At 43.7% G+C, this 26,765-nt stretch overlaps 1 protein-coding gene across 6 annotated transcripts in view; it reads left to right on the top strand.

The window, feature by feature from the left end:
* Positions 1 to 390: 390 nt before the first annotated feature.
* DNAJC22 (DnaJ heat shock protein family (Hsp40) member C22) overlaps positions 391 to 26,765 on the top strand; it is a 90,569-nt gene continuing 64,194 nt past the window's right edge. Inside the window, exons 1-4 of one of the 6 annotated variants that reach the window (XM_025477518.3) lie at positions 391 to 1,114; positions 1,391 to 1,509; positions 2,629 to 3,584; positions 4,810 to 4,944. In XM_025477518.3, coding sequence (XP_025333303.1) covers positions 2,745 to 3,584; positions 4,810 to 4,824 — 855 coding nt within the window. In that variant the 5' untranslated portion in view covers positions 391 to 1,114; positions 1,391 to 1,509; positions 2,629 to 2,744 and the 3' untranslated portion in view covers positions 4,825 to 4,944. Of the gene's footprint in view, positions 1,115 to 1,213; positions 1,303 to 1,390; positions 1,510 to 2,628; positions 3,585 to 4,809; positions 6,917 to 26,765 lie in introns of those variants that run through there. The other 5 variants (XM_049102837.1, XM_025477515.3, XM_025477516.3 and 2 more) reach the window with 5 other exon arrangements.

Below are 26,765 nucleotides of genomic sequence, written 5' to 3'. Positions count from 1 at the left end.
GGCCCGCGCTGCCCGGCCTGCCAGGTCCCTCGGGGCTCGAGCTGGCCGCCCGGGGCCGGGGCCGGGCCGGGGCCGGGGCCGGGGTGGGCGGGCGGCCTGCCCCTTCCCTCCCGGTTCCGCCGCGGCCTCCCCCACCCCCGCTTTCCAGCGCCGGGAGCGAGTTTGTTTGTCCAGCGGCGGCCGCCGCAGCCCGAGCTGTTTGCCGAGCTTAGCGCGCCGCCTCGCAGCGCGGGCCCAATTAAGTCTCATTCATTATTCAGCGCCCAGCGGCCCGCGCCCCCCAGCCCGCGGCTCCCGCGTGGCTCTGGGGCCCCTCCCAGCTCTGGCCCCTCTGCGGGCCCTCAGGCGCCCTGGGCGAGCCGCGCTCCCTCCCCGGGCGGGGATCAAGGGTGCGGGGCCGGCCGTGCGGAGGACCCGAAGCACCACTCCGTCCGCTGCGGGGAGGAGAGCGGGGCGAGGGCCCCCGGGCCCACCGCAACCCCGAGTCAGGGCTGGGGGACCTTGGAGCTCCCAGGCTTTCCTCTAAGAGGAGGAAACAGGCCCAAGGAGCGGCGTGACTTGGCCAAGGTCGCGCCGCAGAGCCAGGATTGGAGCCCAGGGCACTGAAGGGAAGGCTCTCGCATCCCAGCTCCTTCCCAGCATCGAGGTGGGAGGAGGCCGACGACTCTGGGCTGCGGCCTCCCTGCCTCTCTGCTCTCCCGAGGGCGCGCCCCTCACCCTGTGTCCCATTTTGCTGCTGTTTCTGCCTGGAGCCCGTAGACCTCAGGATACAGCGGACTCGGGCTCCTGCTACATCTGGAGGCCCCCTCAGGCCTCAGGCTCAGGTCTAGATGTAATCTTCCCGATTGGCAGGCCCGGAGGCGGGCTAAGGAGGCAAACTCGGGGGCTGGGGGTCCCCTCTGAGGCCTCCCCGTGAGTGAAGTCAGCCTTAGAGGAATTGGGAAGTGGAGCCATCCAAGGCAGCCTGGAAAGACAACGGAGTAGGAAGAGAGCGCACCCTGAGCTGAGGGACAAGTCACCCTTTCGTTTGTAGGATTGGAAAAGGGCGATCAAAGGCCTCTTTCTGCGTTATAGCGAACCGCTCGGGGCTGCTTTGCCCCAGCAGCTGGACAAGGTGAGTCGGGGGACCCGCCCGGCCCCGCCCGGCCTTGAGCGGCAGCGCCACCTGGTGGCGGCGGTGCCGCGGTGCAGAGGCGCCTGCCCCCGTGAGCGAGGGGCGGGGGGGGGGAGGCTGGATTCGCCCTGGAAGCCTTAAACCGAATTGGCCCCAAAGGGCGGGCGAGAGGATCCCGAGGCTGAAAGGTGATCCCGAGGAGGCCGAGGCGCGGGGGTGGGGGTGGGGGTGCTTAGGGAGGAGCCTGACCCTGACGGCCCCACTTCCGTGACACAGCAAACACAGAAAGACAAAGTCCATTGGGATGGAAGTGGGAGCCGAGTGAGAAGGGCCATTTTGCCTCTGTAGTCAAAGGAAATGCCTGGTGTGACGGGGTCTCGGAGCCGGGTACCCAGGTATGGCCGCGCACCCTGGGACTAGCTGGTGGACTGGCTGGTGGTCTCGAGGCCCACTCTACGTAGGGGGGAGATAGGGGCAGGCACACTTGGCATCTGGTGTTCATCCGGCCTCTTTGGAGAGACTCCAAGGCCGCCTTTGCTGGGTGCCAGGGGACGAGGTCAATAGGTTGGTTTTCCAGAGCTGTTTAAGTAGAGGGACCTCAAGACCTCTTCCAAGTTTGACTGATGGGAAGATTTTGTGGCTTGGAGAGATGGAAAGTCTGGAGAGGGGCTGAAACCTTGCCCATGTGTCTGAGGGCAGCCCATAGCGGGAGGTGAGGAATGCTGGGGAGGGACAGGAGATTTTTTTTTTTTTTTAAGATTTTATTTACTCATGAGAGACAGAGAGAGAGAGAGAGAAAGAGAGAAGAGAGAGAGAAAGAGGAACAGACACCGGCAGAGGGAGAAGCAGGCTCCATGCCGGGAGCCTGACATGGGACTCGATCCCGGGTCTCAAAGATCATGCCCTGGACCAAAGGCGGTGCTAAACTGCTGAGCCACCTGGGCTGCCCGGGACAGGGGACTTTCAAAATGTGTAGGAACTTTAGAAGAGCATTCTATTCACTCCTGTCCACTTCACTCCCCCATAAGGCATTCCAGGAGTTGGTGATCTGAAAAGCTGCTGCTTTTCTGTGCCTGTGCTGGGTTGTAAATCAAATGAAAGCATTTAAAAACATTTTTCTCGGGGATCCCTGGTGGCTCAGTGGTTTGGTGCCTGCCTTCGGCCCAGGGCGTGACCCTGGAGTCCTGGGATCATGTCCCAGGTCAGGCTCCCTGCATGGAGCCTGCTTCTCCCTCTGCCTGTGTCTCTGCCTCTCTCTCTCTGTCTCTCATGAATGAATAAATAAAATCTTAAAAAAAAAATAAAAAAAAACAAACAAAATAAAAACATTTTTCTCCCCTACATTTGGAGTTGCTATGCATGTAAAAAACAGGAACGAGATGCCAGACCAAAGAGAGAATCCACATTGCAGGAACAGTCAGGAAGATCTGCACTTGATTATCATTGGAAGGAGAAATGGTTTACTGGGTTGGGACCTGGATATAGTCTTACTAATTGCTTTTTTTCTCTCTTAGGGTCTAAGGGTGACTCTGACCATGACAGCCATGATTCTCGCAGAGGATCCCAGATTTCTGCATTCTGGGCAATGTCAAGTGCCTTTGAACTTGACCTGACACCCTTTCCCTAGAGGATGGCCAAGGGGCTCTTGGTGACCTATGCCCTCTGGGCTGTAGGGGGCCCTGCTGGGCTCCACCACCTGTACCTGGGGCGGGACAGTCATGCACTGCTCTGGATGCTTACCCTGGGGGGTGGTGGGGTGGGCTGGCTCTGGGAGTTCTGGAAGCTCCCAAGTTTTGTGGCTCAGGCCAACAGAACCCAGGGGCAGAGACAGAGCTCAGGAGGCAGGACACCCCCTCCAAGTCTTATTCGCTTTGTTGCCCAGATGATAGTGGGCATCTATTTTGGCCTGGTGGCTCTCATTAGCCTTTCTTTCATGGCCAACTTCTATATTGTGGGCCTCCCACTGGCAGTTGGCTTAGGGGTCTTGCTGGTGGCTGCTGTTGGCAACCAGACCTCAGACTTTAAGAATACTCTAGGGGCAGCATTTCTTACTTCTCCTATCTTCTATGGCCGCCCCATCGCCATCCTGCCCATTAGCTTGGCTGCCAGCATTACAGCCCAGAAGCATCGCCGCTATAAAGCTTCAGTTGGGTCGGAATCGCTCAGTGTTCGACTCTATCGCCTGGGCCTGGCTTACCTTGCTTTCACAGGCCCTCTAGCCTACAGCGTCTTTTGCAACACAGCTGCCACCCTCAGCTATGTGGCAGAAACCCTTGGCTCCTTCCTGAGTTGGTTCAGCTTCTTCCCCCTTGTTGGCCGCCTCACGGAGTCCGTCCTCCTTCTGCCTTACCGGATCTGGAGGCTGCTGGTGGGGGATCCTGGGTTCAGCAGCAGCTACTTCCAGGAGTGGGAGAAGCTCTATGAGTTTGTTAGCAGTTTTCAGGATGAGAAGCGTCAGCTGGCCTACCAGGTAAGGCTTCGTTCCCTCTCATTCCTGTCCAGGACAGCTCTGGGAGTCAAGCTAAGCCTCATTGGAGAGAATGCCCTTATGGGGAACTACCATTTTCACGGCTGGTGGGTCAGGCCCTAGAAGGGTGTCCTGGTTTCTTTGAGCTTCTGTGTGCAAAGGGTGAAGGCACAAAGGCTCCAATAGTGAGTGGGAAAAGGATACATTGTTTAATTTTTTTAAATATATTTTTTCTTTATTTATTTATGATAGTCACACAGAGAGAGAGAGAGAGGCAGAGACCTAGGCAGAGGGAGAAGCAGGCTCCATGCACCGGGAGCCCGACATGGGACTCAATCCCAGGTCTCCAGGATCGCGCCCTGGGCCAAAGGCAGGCGCCAAACCACTGCGCCACCCAGGGATCCCCCATTGTTTAATTTTTATTGAGATATATAAAGCATATAGGTTTTATGTATACATGTATGTAACCACCACTCAAATCAAAGTATAGAATATATCCAGCACAAAGAAGGTTGCCTTGTATAGTGACTCTATTCTGACTTCTGTTACCATAGATTAGTTTTTCCCGATCTTGAACCTCATATAAATGGAATCATTCCATATGTATCTTTTATGTCTGACTTCTTTATTTTTAAAATTAATTTATTTTATTTTTTAAAGTAGGCTCCATCCCTAACATGGGGCTTGAACTCACAACCCTGACATCAGGAATCACATGCTGCTTTCACATGCCCCATGTCTGGCTTCTTTCATTCAACATTGTGCTTGTGAGATTTATTCATACTGTTTCATGCACTATGAATAGAAACTGTTAAAACTATAAATTGTTTCCATTGTTGTATATTCATCCCATTGTATGAATATACTACACCTTATCTATCCACTCTGCTGTTAATGGACATTTGGGTTAGTTCCAATCTGGGACCATTCTGAATAAAGTTGCTGTGAACATTCTCATACATGTCTTTGGTGGATACATATGCTTATTTCTCTTGCAAGGAAGAGATCTTGTCAGGGATGTGAAATCCCAGGTTAGAAAATGGGCAGCTGTGATTCAAGGCTAGATGGAGAGCTAGCCCGTGTTTCAGAAGGCTGGAATTCTAATCTGAGGCTCTGGGCCTCTCTCTAGGCAAGTAGAAGCCAACTCCAGAGATAGAACAGTCTGATTTAGCAAGGAAGTGGGGAGAAGCCCAGGTGCTCTGAAACTTATGGAATTCTAACTTGTCAGATTCTGTTTCCCTAAGGTTTTGAATCTCTCTGAGGGGGCAACGGATGAAGAAATACATGGACGATACCGAGAGCTTGTGAAGATCTGGCACCCTGACCACAACCGGCACCGGACTGAGGAGGCTCAGAGGCATTTCCTGGAGATTCAGGCTGCCTATGAAGTCCTGAGTCAGCCCAGAAAGCTCAGGGGATCCTGAAGGTGAGAAGAAATTTCCCTTTGGGGATGGACTCTTCCTGGCAGAGCCAGGCAGCTTGTCCCAGCTCAGCTTTGTCCATGTGGGTCATCCCAATAGCGTTAAAGAAACTGCTTGCAGTGGGGATGAGAAAAACTTAAAGGAGTAAGAAAGCTATTGTGGTAGAAGAGTGTGTTTATGTTGTGAATTTCTGAATTCTCATTATTGTATTCCTGACAGTTTCTTCTTAATATCAGATAGTGGGATGAAAGACATATTATAAAACTAATAAAATATCTTTTGGAGAATATACTACCGTGCCCCACCCTGGTACATTGATGAGTTTTGTTTTCTTTCTTTCTTTCTTTCTTTCTTTCTTTCTTTCTTTCTTTCTTTCTTTCTCTTTCTTTCTTCTTTTATGCAAAGCATTGAGTTAGGAGATTGAAGGGAAAATATGAAGGTTCTAGTATATCATAAGTTGTACTGTAGCAGTAGGGATTTGATCTATCCTGTAGATTACCAATGGGTAAGAGGGGTCAAATTTTAAAATTTCAGAAAAATATCTTAATTCCATTTATAGGAGAGCTTTACTAGAAGCTATGCTTTTCCCAAGAAGGAACAAGCTGCTGTGTGTGTGTGGGGTTGTACCCCCATCACAAATTCTTCTGCTTGATAAAGTCTTGTAGACTCAGATTTCTTTGAGAGTCCTCAGATTTTATATGGGTGGTTGGACTGGCTGAATTCTCAGGTGTCCCCAAAACTTTTTTTTTTTTTAAAGATTGTATTGATTTATTCATGAGAGACATACAGAGAGAGGCAGAGACATAGGCAGAGGGAGAAGCAGGCTCCATGTAGGAAGCCCGATGTAGGACTCGATCCTGGAACTCCGGGATCACGCCCTGAGCCGAAGGCAGACGCTCAACCACTGAGCCACCCAGGTGTCCCCAGGTATTCCCAAAACTTGGGGTATGACTCTGGACTACATACTTTGCTGCCTAGGAGCTTTCCATCTGGTGGGGGATATAACATACACAGGTATCAAAGCTTGCCTCCTTCAGTGTTTTGAACCAAGTGTCCAGAAGTATAAATAGAATGCACTGGAACATTAGAGAAAGGATAGATGAAATTATTTTATAGGGACTTATGGAAAAATTCATGATTTTATATCTCATGTGCCTTTATGGGGACTTTAGGGAAACCCTAGGGAACTAGCAGCTTGAGCATCTCAACAGGGTCTTATTTCATTCCTATGTAACCAGCCAAGTGTGGAAGAAACAGTCTAGGATCTACAGGAGCATGATGTTAAAATTATATACCTTTACTCCAGCTTTCTTGCTCTTTTGTGTTTGTGTACATCCTTAAAGCTTTTTTATTTTCCTGGAAATTAACTCTGAGGATGTATATATTTTTTTAAAAAGTAGAATTATTTTGGCTAACATTCCTTGCAGATTAAAATGAAGTATGTTCAGACCAATTGAGAAGAATTAAATTTGTAGATTTTTTTCTTTGTATTCATATATTAAAAAAATTAAAAAATTTTTGCCAATGGATTTATAAGATCAAGTTAACTTTTATACCTTTTTAAAGTTCCTCAAATTGATATATACTTCTTCTGAAAAACACTAATAATTTGTCAGATTATCACATGGAATTTTAATGAGGCACTTTCTAGGCTATTGATTGCTAACTTATTATCATGATATGTAGTACTATTTCTGCAAAATGTAAATATATTAAAAATAGTCTATTAGGAAAAAGAGACAAAAGAATGATTAAGGGTTTTACTTGATTTGGAAAATTATTTTACTGTACTCAAATTTTGTTATTAGCTTTTGTTACAAAAATATGACTGTATTTTAATTTATTCAAATAGGAGCTATCGAGCAGTTTTTGTTGTTTCAACATGACCAACTACAATAAATCTCTTTAAATGTGTGTATTGGTGCTTTTTGGTTTTTTGAGGCTAGGTTCCAATAAGTGATAATGTAGGGTCAAACAGAATGTATATTTTATTTTATTTTTATTTTTAAAGATTTTATTTATTCATTTGAGAGAGAGAGAGAGAGCACAGGAACAGAGGGAGGGGCAGAGGGAGAAGCAGACTCCCCGATGAGTGCAGAGCCCAACCTGAGGCTTGATCCCAGGACCCTGAGTTCATGACCTGGGCTGATCAGACGCTTAACCGACTAAGCTACCCAGGCACCCCAAGAATGTATAGTTTAAATTTTCATTGATACTGTATCAAGTTACTTCTAGAAAAGATTATAGCAATTTACGCTTCCACCAGCAGTGTAAGAAACTGGCCCTTGTAACTGGAATGGACTGTTATCACTCTTAAATTTTTGCCAAGATGATAGGTGAGGAATAGTATTTCATGACTTTAATTGCCTTTCCCTGATTCATTGTAACGTTCTCTTTTCAAAATTTTCTCAGGTACTTGCATTCCTTCTTCAGTGAATGCCTTAACATATTATCTCTCTCTTTTTTTAAAAAAATTATGTTCCTACTTGTCTTTATGAAATCTATTTTTTTTGAAATCTATTTTTTAAAGACTTTATTTATTCATGAGACACACACACGCACACACACAGAGAGAGAGAGAGAGAGAGAGAGAGAGGCAGAGACACAGGCAGAGAGAGAAGCAGGTTCCATGCAGGGAAGCCTGACATGGGACTCCATCCCAGGTCTCCAGGATCAGGCCCTGGGCTGAAGGGGGCGTTAAACTGCTGAGCCACCTGGGCTGGTCTGAAATCTATTTTGTTGGTATTCTTGCTTGTTAGGAATCTTAACCCTTGTCATAGGTGTTATAGATATTTTCCCCCAATCTATGATTTGTCTTCTGACTTTAAGCATAGGTTTTAGAATCAGAAGGATTAGTATTAGGATGAATCTAGTTTCATGATTTTCTAGCCGCTTGTGTTCCTGGGTTCTTTAGTCTCTGCGAGCCTTAGTTTCCCCTTAAAATTAAGATAATAGGGATCCCTGGGTGGCTCAGCAGTTTAGCATCTGCCTTTGGCCTAGGGCCTGATCCTGGAGTCCCGGGGTCAGGTCCCACGTCGGGCTCCCTGCATCGATCAGGTCCCACGTTGGGCTCCCTGCATGGAGCCTGCTTCTCCCTCTGCCTGTGTCTCTGTCTCTCTCTCTCTCTGTGTCTCTCATGAATAAATAAATAAATAAAATATTTTTTTAAAAATTAAGATAATAGTACGTATTATTTTTGTAATTAAGTAGACTCCATGCCCAGTGTGGCGCTTGAACTCATGACCCTGAAATTAAGAGTTGCATGCTCTACCCACTGAGCTAGACTGGAGCTCCCTATAGTACATGCTTTTTTTTCTTCCAAGATTTTATTTAAATTCAAGTTAAACAGTAGTATATAATTTTAAAGGATTGCTGGGATAAAGAAGCTGCGATATGTAGAGTGAGGAAATACAACTTTAATAGAACCCTTTCCCCTTTCCAGCCCATGTAAGGAAAGAGAATTTGAGTGTCTAAGGAGCTAACTGGTATGGAATGAAGATTCTACTTATAAGGCTAAATTTTCTTAGAGTATTAGTGTATTTTCTATTTTTAAAAAATTTTCCTCTTGATTTTCTGCATATCATTGTAATGCTTACAGATAACCATTAGAAAGAAGTAAATAGGAATGGTGGATTGTGTTGTGGTGGTAGGGTTGCCAGTGGTCCCTCTTCCTCACCCATTCCTTCATAGACTCTCTCTTGTTTTATAATTAAGAACAATTTCAGCCTTTTTTTAAAAAATATTTTATTTATTTATTCATGAGAGACAGGGAGAGAGAGAGAGAGAAAGGCAGAGACATAGGCAGAGGGAGAGGGAGAAGCAGGCTCCCCACAGGGAGCCCGATGTGGGACTCAATCGCAGGACCTGGGATCACACTCTGCTGACGGCAGACGCTCAACTGCTGAGCCACCCAGGTGTCCCCAATTCCAGTCTTTTTAAGCTGGTTTATGGGATACCAGGGAAGTGGTTTGGGTTTGGCTGTTCTTAGGCTATAGTTTTAAAATGGGGCAGAGCTCGGGATGCCTGGGTGGCTCAGCAGTTGAGCATCTGCCTTTGGCTCAAGGTGTGATCCCGGGGTCCTGGGATGGAGTCCGACATCAGGCTCCCTGCATGAAGCCTGCTTCTCCCTCTGCCTGTGTCTCTGCCTCTCTCTCTGTGTCTCTCATGAATAAATAAATAAAATCTTAAAAAAATAAATTAAATCTTTAAAAATAAATAAATTAAATAAAACGGGACAGAGCTCATATGGGCCAGTTGTGATAGCAGAAGTCCTCAGAATGAGACAACTCTTAAGGTAAGATGAATCTCTGAATATGGGTTGGAAAACTGCTTGTAAAATGGCCCTTTTCACCTACAGATTATCCTTGCAGAAATCTCTTGTCATCCTTTGGTAGATTCATTTTGATTAGGGAGGCTATTCCCTGACATCTGGAGTCTCAGTCCTCTGCAGAACAGAGAAGTATTTATACTTTCTGAGATGCTACAGCATGGTGATCTCACACCTAACTCCTAGCCAAGCCACACTGGTCACTTTAGTGTGGACTGGTTTCGTACAGGAGAAATTTCTGTGGGTATGGGCTGGGGCACTCGGTGAGAAGTGAAAAAGAGGTTAAAAAACGTTTACCTCTTAGTATTTGTTAAACCATATTTGGATTTCATTTTCCTTCTTGTCCTGGCCTGTGAACAGGTACTGAAATTGAGTTCTTACCAAGATTAAACTACCTGCACCTCCCCCCTCCCCCTATCCCGGGACATCTGTTCATATACGTAATAGCCAATGGTGTAGCACAGCTATTTCTGAAAGAAAGAAATGACATCAAATCATGTGAATTGAGAACTTCTGGAAGGGAATTCTGCTTTGCCACCAACCCCAGGACATTATTTTTTTTTTAAAGATTTTATTTATTTATTCATAGAGACAGAGAGAGAGAGAGAGAGAGACAGGCAGAGGGAGAAGCAGGCTCCACGCAGGGAGCCTGATGTGGGACTCGATCCCAGGTCTCCAGGATCAGGGCTGAAGGCGGCGCTAAACCGCTGAGCCACCAGGGCTGCCCCAACCCCAGGACATTATAATCACTAAGAGACCTTTCTGAGGATATGTAAAAATCATCTGAAAGTAGAAATTTATTATAAAATGATTATATATTTATATAAACCTAAGATATTAGCAAGTGTAAGGTCTTCCCTGAACTTCCTTGAGTAGATTTAACAAAATCCAATGATTCATATTCTCCCATTCCCACAAATAAAAAGATGTATAGACCCTTTAAAGAACTGGAAGGGAATTGAGAAGGCCTCTGTGCCAAGCACTCATTTAGTGCAGAATCTTGAGAACAGTTTTCCTCAAAGATTTCTGTTTATGCTTTTGCTTCAATTGGAAATCTGCTACCCATTTCACCTTTTGGACATCCTTAATTGTTAAGTTCTTTTATTGGACTGAAATTTGCTTCCCTGTAATTTTTTTCTAGATCTGACATTTCTTATTACAAAGAGCAAAACCCAACAAAAAGTCCTTTCTTGATAAGAACCTGCCCTTCATTTTTTATCCCTCTAAATCTTCCCTTTTCTGGATGAAACATTGCCGGGTTTGCAGAAGCACTGTAGTTTGGTAGAAAGAGAGGGATGGAGAAGGGAGGAGATGGGCTGCTACCTCTACCTCTTGTGGGACTAGCCTGCTGCTTTACCACCCTGGGCCTTAATTTTTCCTTCGTAATATGAGGAAGCCGGACTTAGATGACCTTTGAGATTGCTTTCCACACTGGATGCTGGGTTCTTAACTTTTCATCTGAGGCCTGTGTTAAATGGTTCTGTTTGTCATCTTCTGTCTGCCCTCTTGTGGACGCTGTCTTGGGAAGAAAATAAAATATTAAATTGCTTGAAGAACAACATAATGGCCACCCCCTCGCCCTCCCACATAAAAAAATTCACCTACATTACAGTTTTCATGCATTCCTGTTCCCCCCTAGTCCTCATCCATGAGTGTACATAATTAGTTTTTATATGATTGGATCATATCAGGGACAAAATCTGGTATTGCTTTTTCTTCCTCACTGAATCATAAGCATTTTATATATTCTTATGAAGGCATATATATCTGTACTCTGAAGACATACATATATTTAATTGAGATGTAATTCATATACCATAAAATTCATTCTTTTAACGTATACAGTTTAGCGGTTTTTAGTATATTCATAAGATTGTGGAACCATCACCTCTATCTAATTCCTTCCCCAAACAGACCCCATATCCATTAGTGATCACTCTCCATCCTCCCCTCCCCTAACCCCTGGCAACCACTGATTTACTTTCTATCTCTATGGATTTGCCTATCCTGGATATGTTGTACAAATGGAATCATAGAATGTCTCCTTTTGTGTTTGGCTTTTTTTTTTTAACTTAGCATAATATTTTCAAGATTTATCCATGTTGGTAGCATGCATCATCATTCTATGTTTTTTGTTTTATCTTTTCAAACAGCATATCATTATATTTTAAAGCTGTATAGTATTCCCTTTTTGGGAGACATTTAGGCTATTCGTGTATATGTTTTTGTTGTTATATAGAATGCCGCATCGATATCTTCATGTTTCTAAATTCATCTATTCTCTTGAATTATTTCAGAATAAATTCCCATGGGTGGGATTACTGGGTCAAAGGGTATGAACATTTTTATGGCTCTTGTCAATATTGCTCTTAAATTGTGCCCAGAACTAAATGCAATTCTCAGATGTGTTCAGACAGAACAGGGTACTGTGGGGCTATTAAGTTCTCAAGGTCTGGACAATATATCACCCTTTAAATCAAGCAGTCTAAGAATTTATTAGCTTTTTTTGGTTGCTTATTGAGCTTATAGCCAACGAAGGCCCTTAGATCTTTTTCCTAGGGACTGTGTCTTAAAGCTATGCTTGCATCTACTCTAGGACCCAGGAGGTTTTGAGGACTCCCTGACTTGAATTTAGTATTTCTTTGTTTTCTCTTTTCCTTACCAGTAGGTGATCCTAACAAGCTAGCAGGAGCTTTGTGTTTATTGCAGTCTTAGCTAAGAACTGCAGATGGCGCTGTAAGGCTGTCACAAGGGTCAAATAGGTCCCTTCACTTTTTTTTTTTTTTTTTTTTTTTTTTTTAGCAGTTCATTACCAGAGTTCAGTCCTCCCCTTTTGTTGGGAGGGAGAGAGCAACTGTGAAATTGGAGTTGGGTGTTATTCAGGGCAAGCTCCAAATGAAGCGTGTTTCCTAGATGTCATTTGATCTCCTGGGGGCTCTGGGGCAGTTTTTCTTATGTGAGAGCTTTGCTTTTGCACACACATATCATGACACCGAGTTTTTGGCTTTTAAAGTTCACACTCTGAGAAGCTGATTTTTTTGGGTTCTCTCCATGTTCCTTGCCATCTTTCTTTTGGTCACTGTAAAATATTGAAACATGTTCAACTACTTGGTTTTGTTCATTTGTTTTATTAAGGTGGGTTTTGAACGGCAAAAGTGAAAATTTTACATAGGATCCCGCTGAAAGGAATTTCATTTCAATAATTTGTTGCTCTCTTTATCTTCATTTTCCTTTTCTTCCCAATTCCCTTCTTTCTCCCCACCTCTCATCTACCCTTTCCATAGACCGTATCTGCTTATTTGCAAATTATTATAAACATCACCTTTGATTTTTCTGTATTTAAACCTCCCCTTTCTGGATGTCAACAGTACCTTTTCTGGAAAAGTTGGAAGAGAATCATTTTAAATCCATTCTGTACCTGAACTTAGTCCCATTTCTGGGCTGGGAAATGTTGTGGGGAACATCAGCTGCTGGGCAGTGATGACTTAGCACAAGAGCCTGGCTTTGCAAGCACCACCTGCAGGGGACATTTTCCCTAACATCAATAGGTCAGGCACCTGTCAGATGAATTAGTATAAAGAAAGGAATGGGAAGGGCATGGGGGAAATATCAATGTCTTCTATTCATATGTTTCCAAAGCACGGATCTGAGGGCCAGTGAGGCTCATGTTACTCTTTATCTCTCCCTCCATACCCATAACCACCAGTTCGGATTTGGCTTCTCCTGATTCTTTCTCCTTTTCACTCCTGGGGTTCATGGCAGAGAATGTAAATTTACTGCTTTTCTGTATAATTTGGATTGGCAAGCAAATAGCTGCTCAATCTGGGCACGTGGTGCCATGTTATTTATATTCAGTGACTGGGAATTCATTGTCTCTCAGCGGTTGACTTTTCTTGCACAGCCAAGAGACCCATCATTTCAGATCTCCCTTCCAACTCTAATTCTTTTCCATCAGTGTGTTCCTTGTTCTCATGTTCATGCCTTTGCTAATGTCACTCTTCTTTTCCTATCATTCTTTTTCCTCTCTGCTAATCCAAATCTTTACACTTCTTTTACATCCAGCTTAAGGTTTATCCCTGAATAATGCCTTCACTGATTAATTCCATCTCCAGTAATCTTTCCCCCTTGAATTTCTTCAGCATTCTTGTCTAGTTTGGGTCATTCTATCAAGCATTTTCTTATGTGTTGCCATAGAATCATTCTCTGTCTCATGTTTGTAAGTCTTACTTCCTTAACTATAGCAAAAGCTCCTTGAGGGCAGGACTGTCTTCTCCCCATGCAAATAACAGGACATTTAATAGTGCAAACAACGGGACATGTTATTTAACAATTTAAAGCCTCCACTTTCTTATTTGTTACATGGGGATAATGATGCCTACCTCACAGGGATTTGAGGCAATCAAATGAGATGATGTGTTGAGAGCACTTTATAAAACATTTTACAGAGGGTAGGCACTATCAATTTTTAAAAAGATTTATTTATTTATTTGAGAGAGAGCACACAGCAGGGGGAAGGGGCAGAGGGAGAGAGAGAAGCAGACTCCCTGTTGAGCAAGGAGCCTCCTGCAGGGCTCCATTCCAGGACCCTGGGATCGTGTTTTGAGCCAAAGGCAGATGCTTAACCAACTGAGCCAACCAGGTGTCCTAGCATTATCAATTTTTAAACAATGGTGACAGACTATATAAATGAAAGAGCATGCTGAAATTCCATGAATGAGTTTATAGTAAAGCCGTATTAATTATAGGTCTTGCATATAGAAACAAACTGACTAAAGATCAAATTTGGGGCCCCTAGTTTAGTTGGGTAATCCATGTGATGCTTGGTCTCAGCCTTGTAAATTCTAGCCCCATGTTGGTTGGAGAGATTACTTAAAAAATAAAATCTTTTGGGGCACCGGGGTGGCTCAGTCAGTTGGGCAACTGACTCTTGTTTTCGGCTCAGGTGTTCCAACACTGTGTTGGAGTCTGCTTGGGATTCTCTTTCTGCTCCTTCCCCATTCACTTGTACCCTCTCTCTCTCAAGATTTATTTATTTATTTTAAAGAGAGGGAGGGCACCCCGGGTGGCTCAGCGCTTTAGCGCCGCCTTCAGCCCAGGGTGTGATGATCCTGGAGACTCAGGATCGAGTCCCATGTTAGACTCCCTGCATGCAGCCTGCTTCTCCCTCTGCCTGTGTCTCTGCCTCTCTCTCCTCTCTGTGTATTCTAATGAATAAATAAATAAAATATTATAAAAAATAAAGAGAAGGAGAGCGAGAGAGTGCATAAGGGAGCTCAATGGTAGGGGGGGAGGGACAAGGAGAGAGATAACCTCAAGCAGACACCCCCTGAGTGAGGGGACTGACCAGGGCCTGATCCTGGAGACCCGGAATCGAGTCCCATGTCAGGCTCCCTGCATGGAGCCTGCTTCTCCCTCTGCCTGTGTCTCTGCCTCTCTCTCTCTCTGTCTTTTGTGAATAAATAAATAAAATGTTTGAAAAAAAGAGCCAAGAGTTGGAGCCCAACTGACTGAACCACTCAGGCACCCCATCTTTTTTTTTAATAAAATATTAAAAAAGGTCAAATTCAAGTTTTTAGTGAACTTATAAGGCACTTTTGCTGAACCGTTTTTTTTTTTTTTTTAAGATTTATTTATTTATTCAGAGAAAGAGAGGCAGAGACACAGGCAGAGGGAGAAGCAGGCTCCATGCAGGGAGCCTGACGTGGGACTCAATCCCAGGTCTCCAGGATCATACCCTGGGCTGCAGGCGGCGCTAAACCGCTGCACCACCAAGGCTGCCCTGAACTGTTTCAAATATGAGTTTTTGTTTTGACATTGACAGTAATTTTGTGATGTAACAATTCAACCTTTGAAAATTTAAGAGCAGCCCCAGCCAAAAACATCTGATACACAACTGAATTTGTCTGTTACTCATGTCTTTGGACCTCAGTTTTGTTACCTGTAAAATGGGAAATGCTAACCTAATCAATTCCTTTTAATAGAACTTTAGAAAATGAATGTTCAAAGAAACATGAATTCCACATGGAAGTCCCTTAGGAAGAAAAAAGTTTCCTTGGGGGAAAGCTGCATAATATATAGAGCATTCTTTTAATTATTAACAAAGCATATTACCATATTAAATGCTCTGGGAAATAAAGAAACCTGTTTAACTTTATTTTACCCAGTGTTTCCCTAATTTATTTGGAACTGAGATAGTTTTTTCAGATCTATTTAGCTTTCTGTGAAACTGATTTTCTAAGACACACAGTTTGGACTGCCTACGTGAATATTCTTAGGTACTGGATGTGGGGCAATCAAAGGGAAAAGTATACCCTTATGCTCTCCAGTGGTCTTTGTGCCTATCATGGTTTGTAGCTTCAAATTTAGCCAACAGAGACTTCTAAAAAATCATGTTTCTTAATAACAGTCATTAATTATCTTCAAGATGAGTAAAATTTTTGTGTCTTTCCGACAAAATTCAGCCTTTTTTTTCCAAATAAAAATGTAGAATCTGGCAATCAATCAGATACAAAAAGTCAACATAAACAAATGTATGAGAAAAATTCTGATCTCCAGAGTCTTTTTGATACATATCAAATTAAGTCTTCTTAATATTTGCAAAATATATCTGCCAAGGTGAAGATTATGTCATGATTTATCTTTAGTTCTAATTTTGCCACTAGGTCATTAGGTAACCTGGGATAAATTAGTTCCCTTAAGGCTAAACTGAGACATAAAGGTATTATTTCAAATGATCTTTTGTAATCCTTAGCAGTTACTTTAATCATTTCAGAAATGTGGTTGTTTTTACGTTTTTCTTCAAAGTATGTCACAAGTATTATATGTTGAATTTATTACAGCATTTTTTGTCCTCCAGTATAATTTATAGACTTTAATTTGGAATTATTTCAAAGCAGGCAATGATCACCTTGTTTTATTGTGAAGTATGGCATACAAAATAGAAAATGTATATGTAAAGAACAATGATAAAATTAATCTTTATAACTCAGATCCAAGAGATATTTTTGAAGCATTTATTCTATGTCTTTTTGGAGAGATAGAGTACGGAACAGAGAATGGGTTAAGGTTTGCCATAAGTTGGGGGATCCCTCTTACAAACCTCACTTAGCAAGTCATATGTTTATGTACCCATTCTCCTTGAAGGACCATTATTTTGTTTCTTATTTTTTTTAAGACTTTATTTATTCATGAGAGACAGAGAGAGAGAGAGAGAGAGAGAGAGGCAGGAACATAGGCAGAGAGAGAAGCAGGCTCCATGCAGGGAGCCCGATGTGGGACTCGATACCGGGACTCCAGGATCATGCCCTGGGCTGAAGGCAGTCACTCAACCACTGAGCCACCCAGGCGTCCCAAAGGACCATTATTTTTTGAAGTGAAATTTGTCCCAACTGAAAGACAGAACAAGGCCATGGTTAGGAAAAACAAACAAATAAACACAAAATTCTTTTTTGAAGGCACCTACTGCCTCCTCAGGGACTTAGCAAAATGTTCCTATTTTTTTTTTTTTAAAGATTTTATTTATTCATGAGAGGCACAGAGAGAGAGAGAGAGAGGCAGAGACGCAGGCAGAGGGAGAAGCAGGCTCCACCCAGGGAGCCCAATGTGGGACTCGATCCCAGGACTCCAGGGTCACGCCCTGAGCCCAAGGCAGGCGCTAAACCACTGAGCCACCCAGGGATCCCCAAAATATTCCTTTCTTTTTTTTTTTTTTTTTTAATATTCCTTTCAATCACATTCAGAATTCTCCTTAGAGATCTGTTAAGTGTGATATTCTTCATATTGTTAGATTTCCAGTTATGTTTTGACAGGTCTCATAGATTGGGCCTAGGCATGCTCCTTAATTCATCTCCCTTCCACATATCTACATATGGGATATCCACATATAAAAACCATCTCCAATCAGACCACAGCTCTCTTACAAAAGGCATCAGATACCTTTCCTAACACTATAAGATTTCCAAGAGTAGACTTTATTTTCCTTCCAAAGAAACTACATTGCTTTGCAGTAACAACAGGCCCTACAATGAAGGTGTTTCTCAAGCAACTTTTGGTAGGTGAAATTTGTCCTTATGGAAAAGATCGTAAATCCTATTGGGTCAGGTCCCATTTTTCAGCATTAAGTTTCCCATTAACCAGGGTCATATCATTCCATTTCTACTTTATATGGGAAGGAAAGGAAATTGTGGGAGAATTATTCATTCCTGCGTTCTTACACTACTTTGCACTTTTCTGCTTCAACACTTATCACATGCTATTTTAGTTAATTATTTAATAGCTTCTATCCTCCTTTACAATTGAATACTCTCCTTGGGGATAATCTCGTTTTAGTCTTCTTTGTAAGTGACCCAAAACCTGGAACAAGGCCTACCACTCACTGGGTACTTCTGTCAATTCAGTGAATGAAAAGAGAGCCGATATTTGGACAGTTTGCTTCTATTTGAATCTTTCAGAAAAGATTCAGTAGTAAGCAACATATGGTATAGGGCCCTAACTAGCTAGATGACCTACTCTTGTTTCTTTAGATCTATTAACGATATGGTTGGATTAGATCAGGCATTATTAACCAAGGGCCAGCGGGCTCCAGGGTATTTTTGACTCTCCAAATCATGCAAAGTTAAACACAAAGGACCAGATAACTTCAGGAGGGATCTACTGTACTACTACTCCATTACAGGTACTGGGACTTCAATGGGGAAAGTGTGGAAAACAAACTCGTGCCTGTGGTGTCTTCGCTATCACACTCATACACACTTTCAGGCTTGTGGCTGATGCCTGTGCAGACCCCGTTATGCTTTGGCCTCAAAAGCTAAGAATACGGGGGACAGATTTTTGATTAATCTTTTCAGTGCTGTCTAAATCCCCAGCCTCTGAGCGCTCCTCATTGACCCCTGAGCAGTTGATGTGGGGTGCAGTGAGGACTTTACACACGCCAGACACTGTCTAGAAGGGTGCACCGACGTTAGTGATGGTTCTGGTGCTGGTCCTGGGGAGGTTGGGAATGTGATCACGAAGCCAGAAGGGTATTTAACAGAAAGATTCGACAGACCACAGCCGCAGGGAGGCATGCAGACCAGAAAACAGTCTCAGACATGGGCTTGGGCCGAGCCTGGCGGACGTGCTGGAGAATCCTCAAGTCGTTCCAGAGGTGCTCCTGCCCCGAGCCCTGCAAAGGTCTCTACTGCCTCCCAGGAAGCCGAGCGGCCTCGAAGCCCGGACGTTCGGGACGTTTCCTGAAGCCGGTGGCTCTGAAATGGCCTTTCGTGAGCCCAACTTGGGAAGGAGGCGAAGGAGAAAGAGCTGGAAAGTCCTCGGCGTGGGAAGGCCGCACGAAACAGCAGGTCCTTCCTGGGTCCTAGAGATTAAAGCCCCTCGCGAGGCTCCCCTCGGGGCGTCGGCCTTCGGCAATCTCCGGGGGACTTTCGGCTCTTTCCGGCAGTTCCAGCTCGGGCCCAACACTCCCCGAGCGCGCCGATCTCCCCCCGCCCCCCCCGCTGCCCCCGCTGCCCCCGCGCTTCGGGGCCTGGGCTGTTCTGCCCCGGGGCACGAGCTGTGGCCCCCCCCGGCCCGCCCACCTAGTTCATTCCCGCCCCACTCCTCCAATCCCTGCTCTTCCTCGTTCTCCCCAGTGCCCGGCGACGCCCGAGCTCCCCCGACTCAGGCGCGCGACCCGGCGGGCGCTGCGCGCGGCTCTCGGGAGGAGCGGTAACCCGACGTGCCGGAGGCGGCCTCCCGCCCCGCGCGCCTCGGCGCTCGCAGGTCCCCGGCGCGCGCGCGGGCTGGCGGCGACGGCGTCGAGCTCGGCGCGCCCGGTTCGCGCCGGCGCGAGCACGCGCCCTGAGCGCTGGCTGGCTGGCGCGCACGCGCCCGAGCGGGCTCCGGGGCGGGGCGACGAGCGCGAGCCGCGGCGAGGTCGGTGTGGAGCCGCCGGCGCTCCGGCCCTCAGCAGCGGCTGCGATCCCCAGCCGGCCGCCCGGCCGCGGCGGGGAACGGGGCGGTGGGGGCGGTGGGGGCGGGGCGGCGTCCGGCTCCGGGAGAGCTGGGGGAGGAGCGCGGCGGCGACGGCGGCCGCTCTGGAAGACGACGAGAAGGAGGCGGAGGAGCTCCTTTTCCTCTCCTCAGACCCTGGAGCGTCCGGGACGCGGAGCCCGGAACTGGGGGGACGCGGCGACTGCGGGGGCCCCGGGGAGGTGAGGCTGAGGGGTGCCGGGCGGAGGGGTTGGTGAGGAACAAGGGGGGGGCACAGGGGTGCAGAGAGCGGGCTTGAGGGAGGACACGGGGGAGGGGGTAGTTGTTGGGGGTTGGGGTGTGGAGAGGAGGGGGACGTGAGCCCTTTGGGACCTGGAGTGCCCCGAGGGCGAAAGGCTTCTGGGGTCTGTGGGGCGGACCGAAGCACACGGGTCCGAGTTGGGGGGCGGCCGGGGGGGGCGGTTTCCTGAGGCACAGGCCGGGGAAACAATGGAGTAAGGGGGGGGGACTCTGGTGTGAGCGTGTGTGGGGTATTGGATTTTGAGAAACAACGAGAGCTCGGAAAGAATGAAAGGATGGGTCCTTTGGGACGAGAAGTACAATGGATTGGGAATGCAGTGGGGATGCGTTAAGGTCATCTGCGTGGGCGTCCGAGGTCCTCAGGATTTGGGGGCAAAGTGGGGTTTGGAAAAAAAAAAGAGCTAGACATTCTTGGAATGAGGGGTGAGGGGAGGGCGGAAAGGAAAATAAGGCAAAGGGTAGCAGAGAAATAAAATCTGTGTGGTCTGGGCTTGAGTTAAGGCAGAAGGGGTAGATCTTGTTTGAGAGTATAGGGGAGGTGGACAAGAGTGGCATCTTGTAATTTATCCAGGATGATTGGGTTCTTTTGGGAAGGTGGATCTTCCTCAGGTTGGTCCCTCTGCTGAGCAGTACAAGCTGTTCTTTTAATAATTCGGTTATCATTTATAGCCCGTTTCATTGATGAAGCATGCCTGTGGTATTTATTTCTCCTATATTCATCAGGTTACTGGGTGTAATTTACCTGTGGTTAATGAAAGCGGGGGAGAACACAGCACCAACGGTAGGCATCTTGCCTTGAGTTAGGTCGGTAATAATGCAGAGTTCAGGATGTTTTGGGAAGGAGAACCAAGAGTTTTTTTTGTTTTTTTTTTGTTTTTTTTGTTTTTTCATTTAGACTAAAAGGTGATGAATAGCCTTGATAAAATCGAAGTTATCTATACTTTGTTAGAATTGCAGTTTCTCACTGAGAAATGTTGATGTACCATCTGCCACTGGTTTTATATGCTCCTGGGAGAGTTTGGGTTCTGCCTCAAGAAATTCTTGATACTGATATCATATTATCAGGCTGCCTTATACCTTCCAGTGTGAATTAAGGTGATTTGAAAATACTGTGGGAAAGTATTTCTGGGGTTATGATCTTTGCATTGATTCCCTTGATACTTGGATTTCCAGACCAAATATTGAATGGTACGAGACTCAAGATTGCTGGTTTTGAAATAGTAGTTACCACTCCACTAAGTGTTCGTAAATAGTTGATGTTAATCTTTTTATTTGTTGGGTATTAAGTTTTGCTGACTCACCTAAGATTTCTGGGAGTTTATCCGTTTATATTTCTTGGCTAGGTCTTGGATGATAGCATTAGGCTACTTTATAAAGATCCAAAAATAATGATATAAATTGTTGCTTTTCCTCTATCTTACAAAAACTGAATAAAGCGAGGAGTGTCTTCATTAGTGATAATGTGGTTCTTTATTGACCTCTTACAGTGGACTAGGCAAGGTGCTAAGTTTGTTTCGCATGCATTATCTCATTTAGCTTAATCCTTACAGTTATCTCCTATTTTATAATTAAGAGGTTAAATAATTTACTAGGGTCACAGAGCTAGTAAATAAAGCTGCATTCAGACCTAGCTGTGTTGGATGCTTTCTTTAAATCTTCACTGCCTGGTTGTTGGACCTGCTATTTCCCTCCTCCTAAACTTGGTTGTAAGGAGCCTCGGTGTCCAACGAAAGATGAATGGATAAAGAAGATGTGGTTTATGTATACAATGGAATATTACTCAGCTATTAGAAATGACAAATACCCACCATTTGCTTCAACGTGGATGGAACTCGAGGGTATTATGCTGAGTGAAGTAAGTCAGTCGGAGAAGGACAAACATTATATGTTCTCATTCATTTGGGGAATATAAATAATAGTGAAAGGGAAAATAAGGGAAGGGAGAAGAAATGTGTGGGAAATATCAGAAAGGGAGACATAACGTAAAGACTGCTAACTCTGGGAAACGAACTAGGGGTGGTAGAAGGGGAGGAGGGCGGGGGGTGGGAGTGAATGGGTGACGGGCACTGGGTGTTATTCTGTATGTTAGTAAATTGAACACCAATAAAAAAAAAAAAAACCATCATGAACTGGTTGAAATTTGGATCTGATATGATAATGGTGATTTAGATGAAGATTGGGTTAGTGGGCTACATCTGTAGAGTTTATATATATTTATTGCTCTTGTGATTTAACAGATCTTCTGAGGTCCAGATAATAGAGTTAATCTTGCTAAGAGTATGACCTGTGAAGAGACTTAATCTTCTGTTTCGTCTAGTGTACTGTTGAAATACTGTGCCTAGGTGGCCTCTTCCTTGTAGAAGTCAAGGCAGCCAGTTGTGGAGTCAGAACCAATTAACTCTGGAAAACAATTGAAAACTGCTGAGAGCTCAAGTGCCCTCCCAAGCACCTGTTGAGTCCACAGTTGGTACTGGCATTATCTCTAAATATAGACAGGATCTTCTTAGAAACGGGGAGTGAAACTAGAAGAACTGAGAGAAACAGCTGGGGCTTGAGGGAGGAGCTGTAGGTTGTTGGCCAAAACATCAGCATAACCCCTGGGGGCTGATCAGGAGTAGCAGAGGGCCTCAGATACTAGAGAACAGCAGGAGGGGAGGGAATTTTTGTTGAGCATTTATGTATTCTAGGCACTGAACTCAAGTATTTTTTTTATGTAACACTTCATTAGATGTAAACATTATCCCTGTTTTTCAGATGAGGTTCAGAAAGTTTAGGTAACTTGTACAAATCACTAAAAACAGTGAAGGAAATTTGTATATACTATTATTATTATTATTGCTGCTTGCTGTTTCCCATTGTAGAGCTACAATATTAAACTTGAGAACTTAAAGTCACTCTTTAAGGTCCCTTGTGCTTCTTGTTAGAAGTACAGCTGATTATTTCAATCTTGTTACTTCCGTTGGAGACTGGAAGGAAGAGCTTGGGTTTTTTCCTGATTTAAATTGTTGGGAAGGGGAGCTCATTCATTATTTACTAAATGACTTCCTGTAGAATATAATTCAGCTTCCTCAGTTGCCTGGAGTAAATCTGTAACAACATGAAAATGGCATGTCCATACTTCCTATTCTGGGGTCTTGACTTTCAGGTAAGTCATCTAGGTTCTGGAGGGATGACAGTGAAGCATGCCAGTTATAGACTTTTACCACTTTTCTTGATATGTTTTTGCCAGAAAAGTTTGACCATCATTCTTGATCGGTTACTTTAAAAAAAATTGTGATAAAATATAGGTAACATAAGATTTACTATTTAAACCATTAAGTACAAAAAAATAAATAAACCATTAAGTACAGTAGTGTTTTTTTTTTTTTAAGATTTTATTTTATTTATTCATGAGAAACACAGAGAGAGAGAGGCAGAGACACAGGCAGATGGAGAAGCAGGCTCCATGCAGGGAGCCTGATGTGGGACTCAATGTGGGACTCGATGTGGGACTTGATGTGGGACTTGATCTTGGGTCCCCAGGATCACGCCCTGAACCAAAGGCAGGCACCAAACCGCTGAGCCACCCGCCAAACCGCTGAGCCACCCGGGATTCCCTACAGTAGTGTTAAGTACATTCACATTGTTTTTTTTTTTTTTTTTTACATTCACATTGTTATGCAGCATTTACCACCATCCACCTGTAGAACATTTTAATCTTCCCAAACTGAAACTATGAAACAATAACTCCCATTCCTCTCTCCCCCCAGCCATATCCCTTTCTGTCTCTATGAATATGACTACTCTAGGGATCTCATATAAGTAGAATAATAGTATTTGAACATTTGTGTCTGGCTTATTTCACTTAGCATGATATCTTCAAGGTTCATCAATATTTTAGCTTAGCTTGTGTCAGAATTTCATACCTTTTTAAGGACTGAATAATACTCTATTTAAAAGTGTGTACTACATTTTGTTTATCCATTTAGACATTTGGGTCATTTCCACCTTTTGGCTATTGTGAATAATGCTGCTGTACAAGTATATTGGTATACAAGTATCTGTTTGAGTCCTTGCTTTCAGTTCTTTTGGATCTATACTAAGAAGTGAGATTTCTGGTATTCATATGATAATTCTCTGTTTAACTTTTTGAGGAAGTGTTACTACTTTTAAATATTTATTTATTTATTTTAGAGAGAGACAGAGTGAGTGCAAGTGGAGGGAGGAACAGAGGGAGAGAATCTGCTGAGCATGGAACCCGACTCAGGCTCCATCTCAACCCTTAGATCATGACCTGAATTGGACACTTAACCGACTGAGCCCCAAATCCTGTGGGAATTGTTGTTACTTTTATTTTATTTTATTTATTTTATTTTATTTATTTTATTTTATTTTATTTTATTTTATTTTATTATTTTTTAAAGATTTTATTTATTTATTCATGAGAGACACAGAAAGAGAGGCAGAGACCCAGGCAGAGGGAGAAGCAGGCTCCATGCAGGGAGCCTGACATGGGACTCAATCCCTGGTCTCCAGGATCACGACCTGGGCGGGAGGCAGCACTAAACTGCTGAGCCACTTGGGCTGCCCTTGTTGTTACTATTAAATTGTGGTTTTATGTGTGTTCACCTGAAGGTAGCACTTGGCCTTATGTTTGAGGGGTGATGGTTCCTCTACTGACTTTTTCTGTACTGTTTGTAGGATACTTGTACTGGAAGTGATTCAAAAGGAAATGATTTACCTACTTTTCATGACTCTCTTAGCTTATGCCTATTTATATTTATGTATCATGACATCTGGCAAGCACATTAAAATACATTTCAACTTAGCAATAAAGTACTTTTGAAAATCTTTCAGACAGTTCAGCTCATGAAGAAAATGGGAGTATCTGTTCTAAAGTGTGAAATATATCCAAAGTGGAAGGAACCATTTGTTATATATAGATCTTTCCAGTCATACCTGTAAATGTGGATAATCATCTTAAAAACATGATTTGTATGTGTATTTGAAAAATGTGTCAGTAGTAAAGAGCATTTTTAGTTCACTTTGCTGCCTTTGAAATTCAGGGTACTTATTTAAGAATGTTTTACATAAAAAAAAAAAGTTTTAGGTGTATGAGCTGCTGGTTACTGCTTAATTTGTGCATCCCGTCATTCACTGAAAAAAGTTTGAGTGCCTACTATGTGCTTTAAATATTTCAAGAAGGTAGCTGTGATGCAGGAAACAAAATTAGCTCAAGTCACTTATTTGACTCCATTTTTCCTCTACATATATACACATACACACACATATATATGCATATATGTATTTATGTGTGTATAAATATATTTTTCCTCTATTGTTATATGTTTATACACATATAAGTGAATATATGAGTTCTATAGTACATATATGTGTGTGTGTGCATATATATGTATATGAGTTGTATAGTATCAAGTATAGTAGATTGAAATAGCTGCAGACTGACAGTGGATTGTCTCTTAGGATGGATCTAACCTCCCGATTCGTTTTTTCTAAATGTCACAAAGAGGTTAATTATCCCTGTATCTTGCTTCTTGAGATTATTGTGTTACAAAGGGACTTGAATCTCACATGTCATTTTCTGGGAGCTTCATAAAAGAGTTAGCTCACACTTACTTTGGAGGTGGTTGTTGGTTCTGAAATACAGTTGGCCCTTCAACAATGTGGGAGTTAGGGGCATTGACCCCTGTGCAGTGGAAAATTTGTGTATAACTTTGGACTTCCCAAACAGTTAACTAGTATTATATATTGTGTTCTTACAGTAAAGTAGCTAGAGAAAAAAAATATTAAGAAGGCCATAAGGAAGAACAAATATATTTACAGAACTGTATTTATTGAAAAAAAAATCCATGTATAAGTGGACACATGCATTTCAAACTGATGTTGCTCAAGGGTCACTGTATTTCTAAAGATTTAAAGTTTGTAAACTCCTTGTGTTTAAATTACTGGATATTAAGGATGGGTCAGAGGCCAACATTTTGCTCTCCATGTTCAAATCTACCATAGTGGTCTGTAGAGGTGGGTGAAATATACATCATCTTCTACACAAATTCTGCATGGTTTGAGGATATAGCCAGTAGCTTAAAGGCAGTTTTTTTTTTTTTTAATATTTTATTTATTCATGAGAGACACGTAGAGAAGCAGAGACACAGGCAGAGGGAGAAGCCTGCTCCATGCAAGGAGCTTGATGTGGGACTTGTTTCTGGGACACTGGGATCACGTCCTGAGCTGAAGGCAGATGCTCAACCACTGAGCCACCCAGACATCCCTTAAAGGCAACTTCTGCAGTCATTGTCCTATGACTAATTTGTGGTTAGTGGGTTACATAGCAATTCTTACTAGTTCAAACCCTAAATAATAACCTTGGATTGCTGGTAAGAAGAAGGATTTTTTATATTACTTAACAAAACATCATGATTACTAGTTGTGGAATATGTGTGTGTGTGTGTGCTTGAAAACGGGCAAAAGGATATTGGGCCTGAGGAGGAGATTTGTGATAAGGCCATTATATGATTTAGATGAGTCATGATAGTAAGTGAAGATGCTGCCAATGATGATACTTCTTATTGACCTATAAAGACTGGGAAGACCAATGTGTACAACTTGCAGTCTTTCCTCTCTTGTGTACATGTCATATGTCCAGTAGGAAATTATTTGCTGTTACTGTAAGGCTACCATCAGTAGTAGAGCAATACTTTAAATTATCCACTTAGTCTCTGATTGTATGTCAGTGTGGTCAGCCCATTGCTGGCACTTCCAGGTTACCTTCTGTACATTGATTTGAAATGTGCATTAGTGTGTCGTGACTCTTGTTTGCCTACTAAACTTTATAGTAAATTACCTACATTGCCTACCTGCGTATCCTGCACAAGTCCTCAGCATAAGGGTCTCATCATGAGAAGCTCTCTCATATTTGATGATTCAGTGAAATGCATCTATAACTAAGATGGAATTACAGGAAGCTAAAGTATTGTATCTGAATGGCAAGTGATCTAGAACCACCACAGACTAAATCAGCCATAGCTTAGCTGCAAGCTTGATGTTTTGTTATATCTTACTAGTTAGTACACACTAGGTTTCTTTTTCTTTTCTTTTTTTTTCTTGATAAAGAATTTATTCATTTATTCATGAGAGACGAAGAGACACAGGCAGAGGGAGAAGCACACACTA

This window comes from Canis lupus, chromosome 27 (genome assembly GCF_003254725.2).
Source record: "Canis lupus dingo isolate Sandy chromosome 27, ASM325472v2, whole genome shotgun sequence".
Lineage (NCBI taxonomy): Eukaryota > Metazoa > Chordata > Mammalia > Carnivora > Canidae > Canis > Canis lupus.
This window is presented reverse-complemented; position numbering and strand designations above follow the sequence as displayed.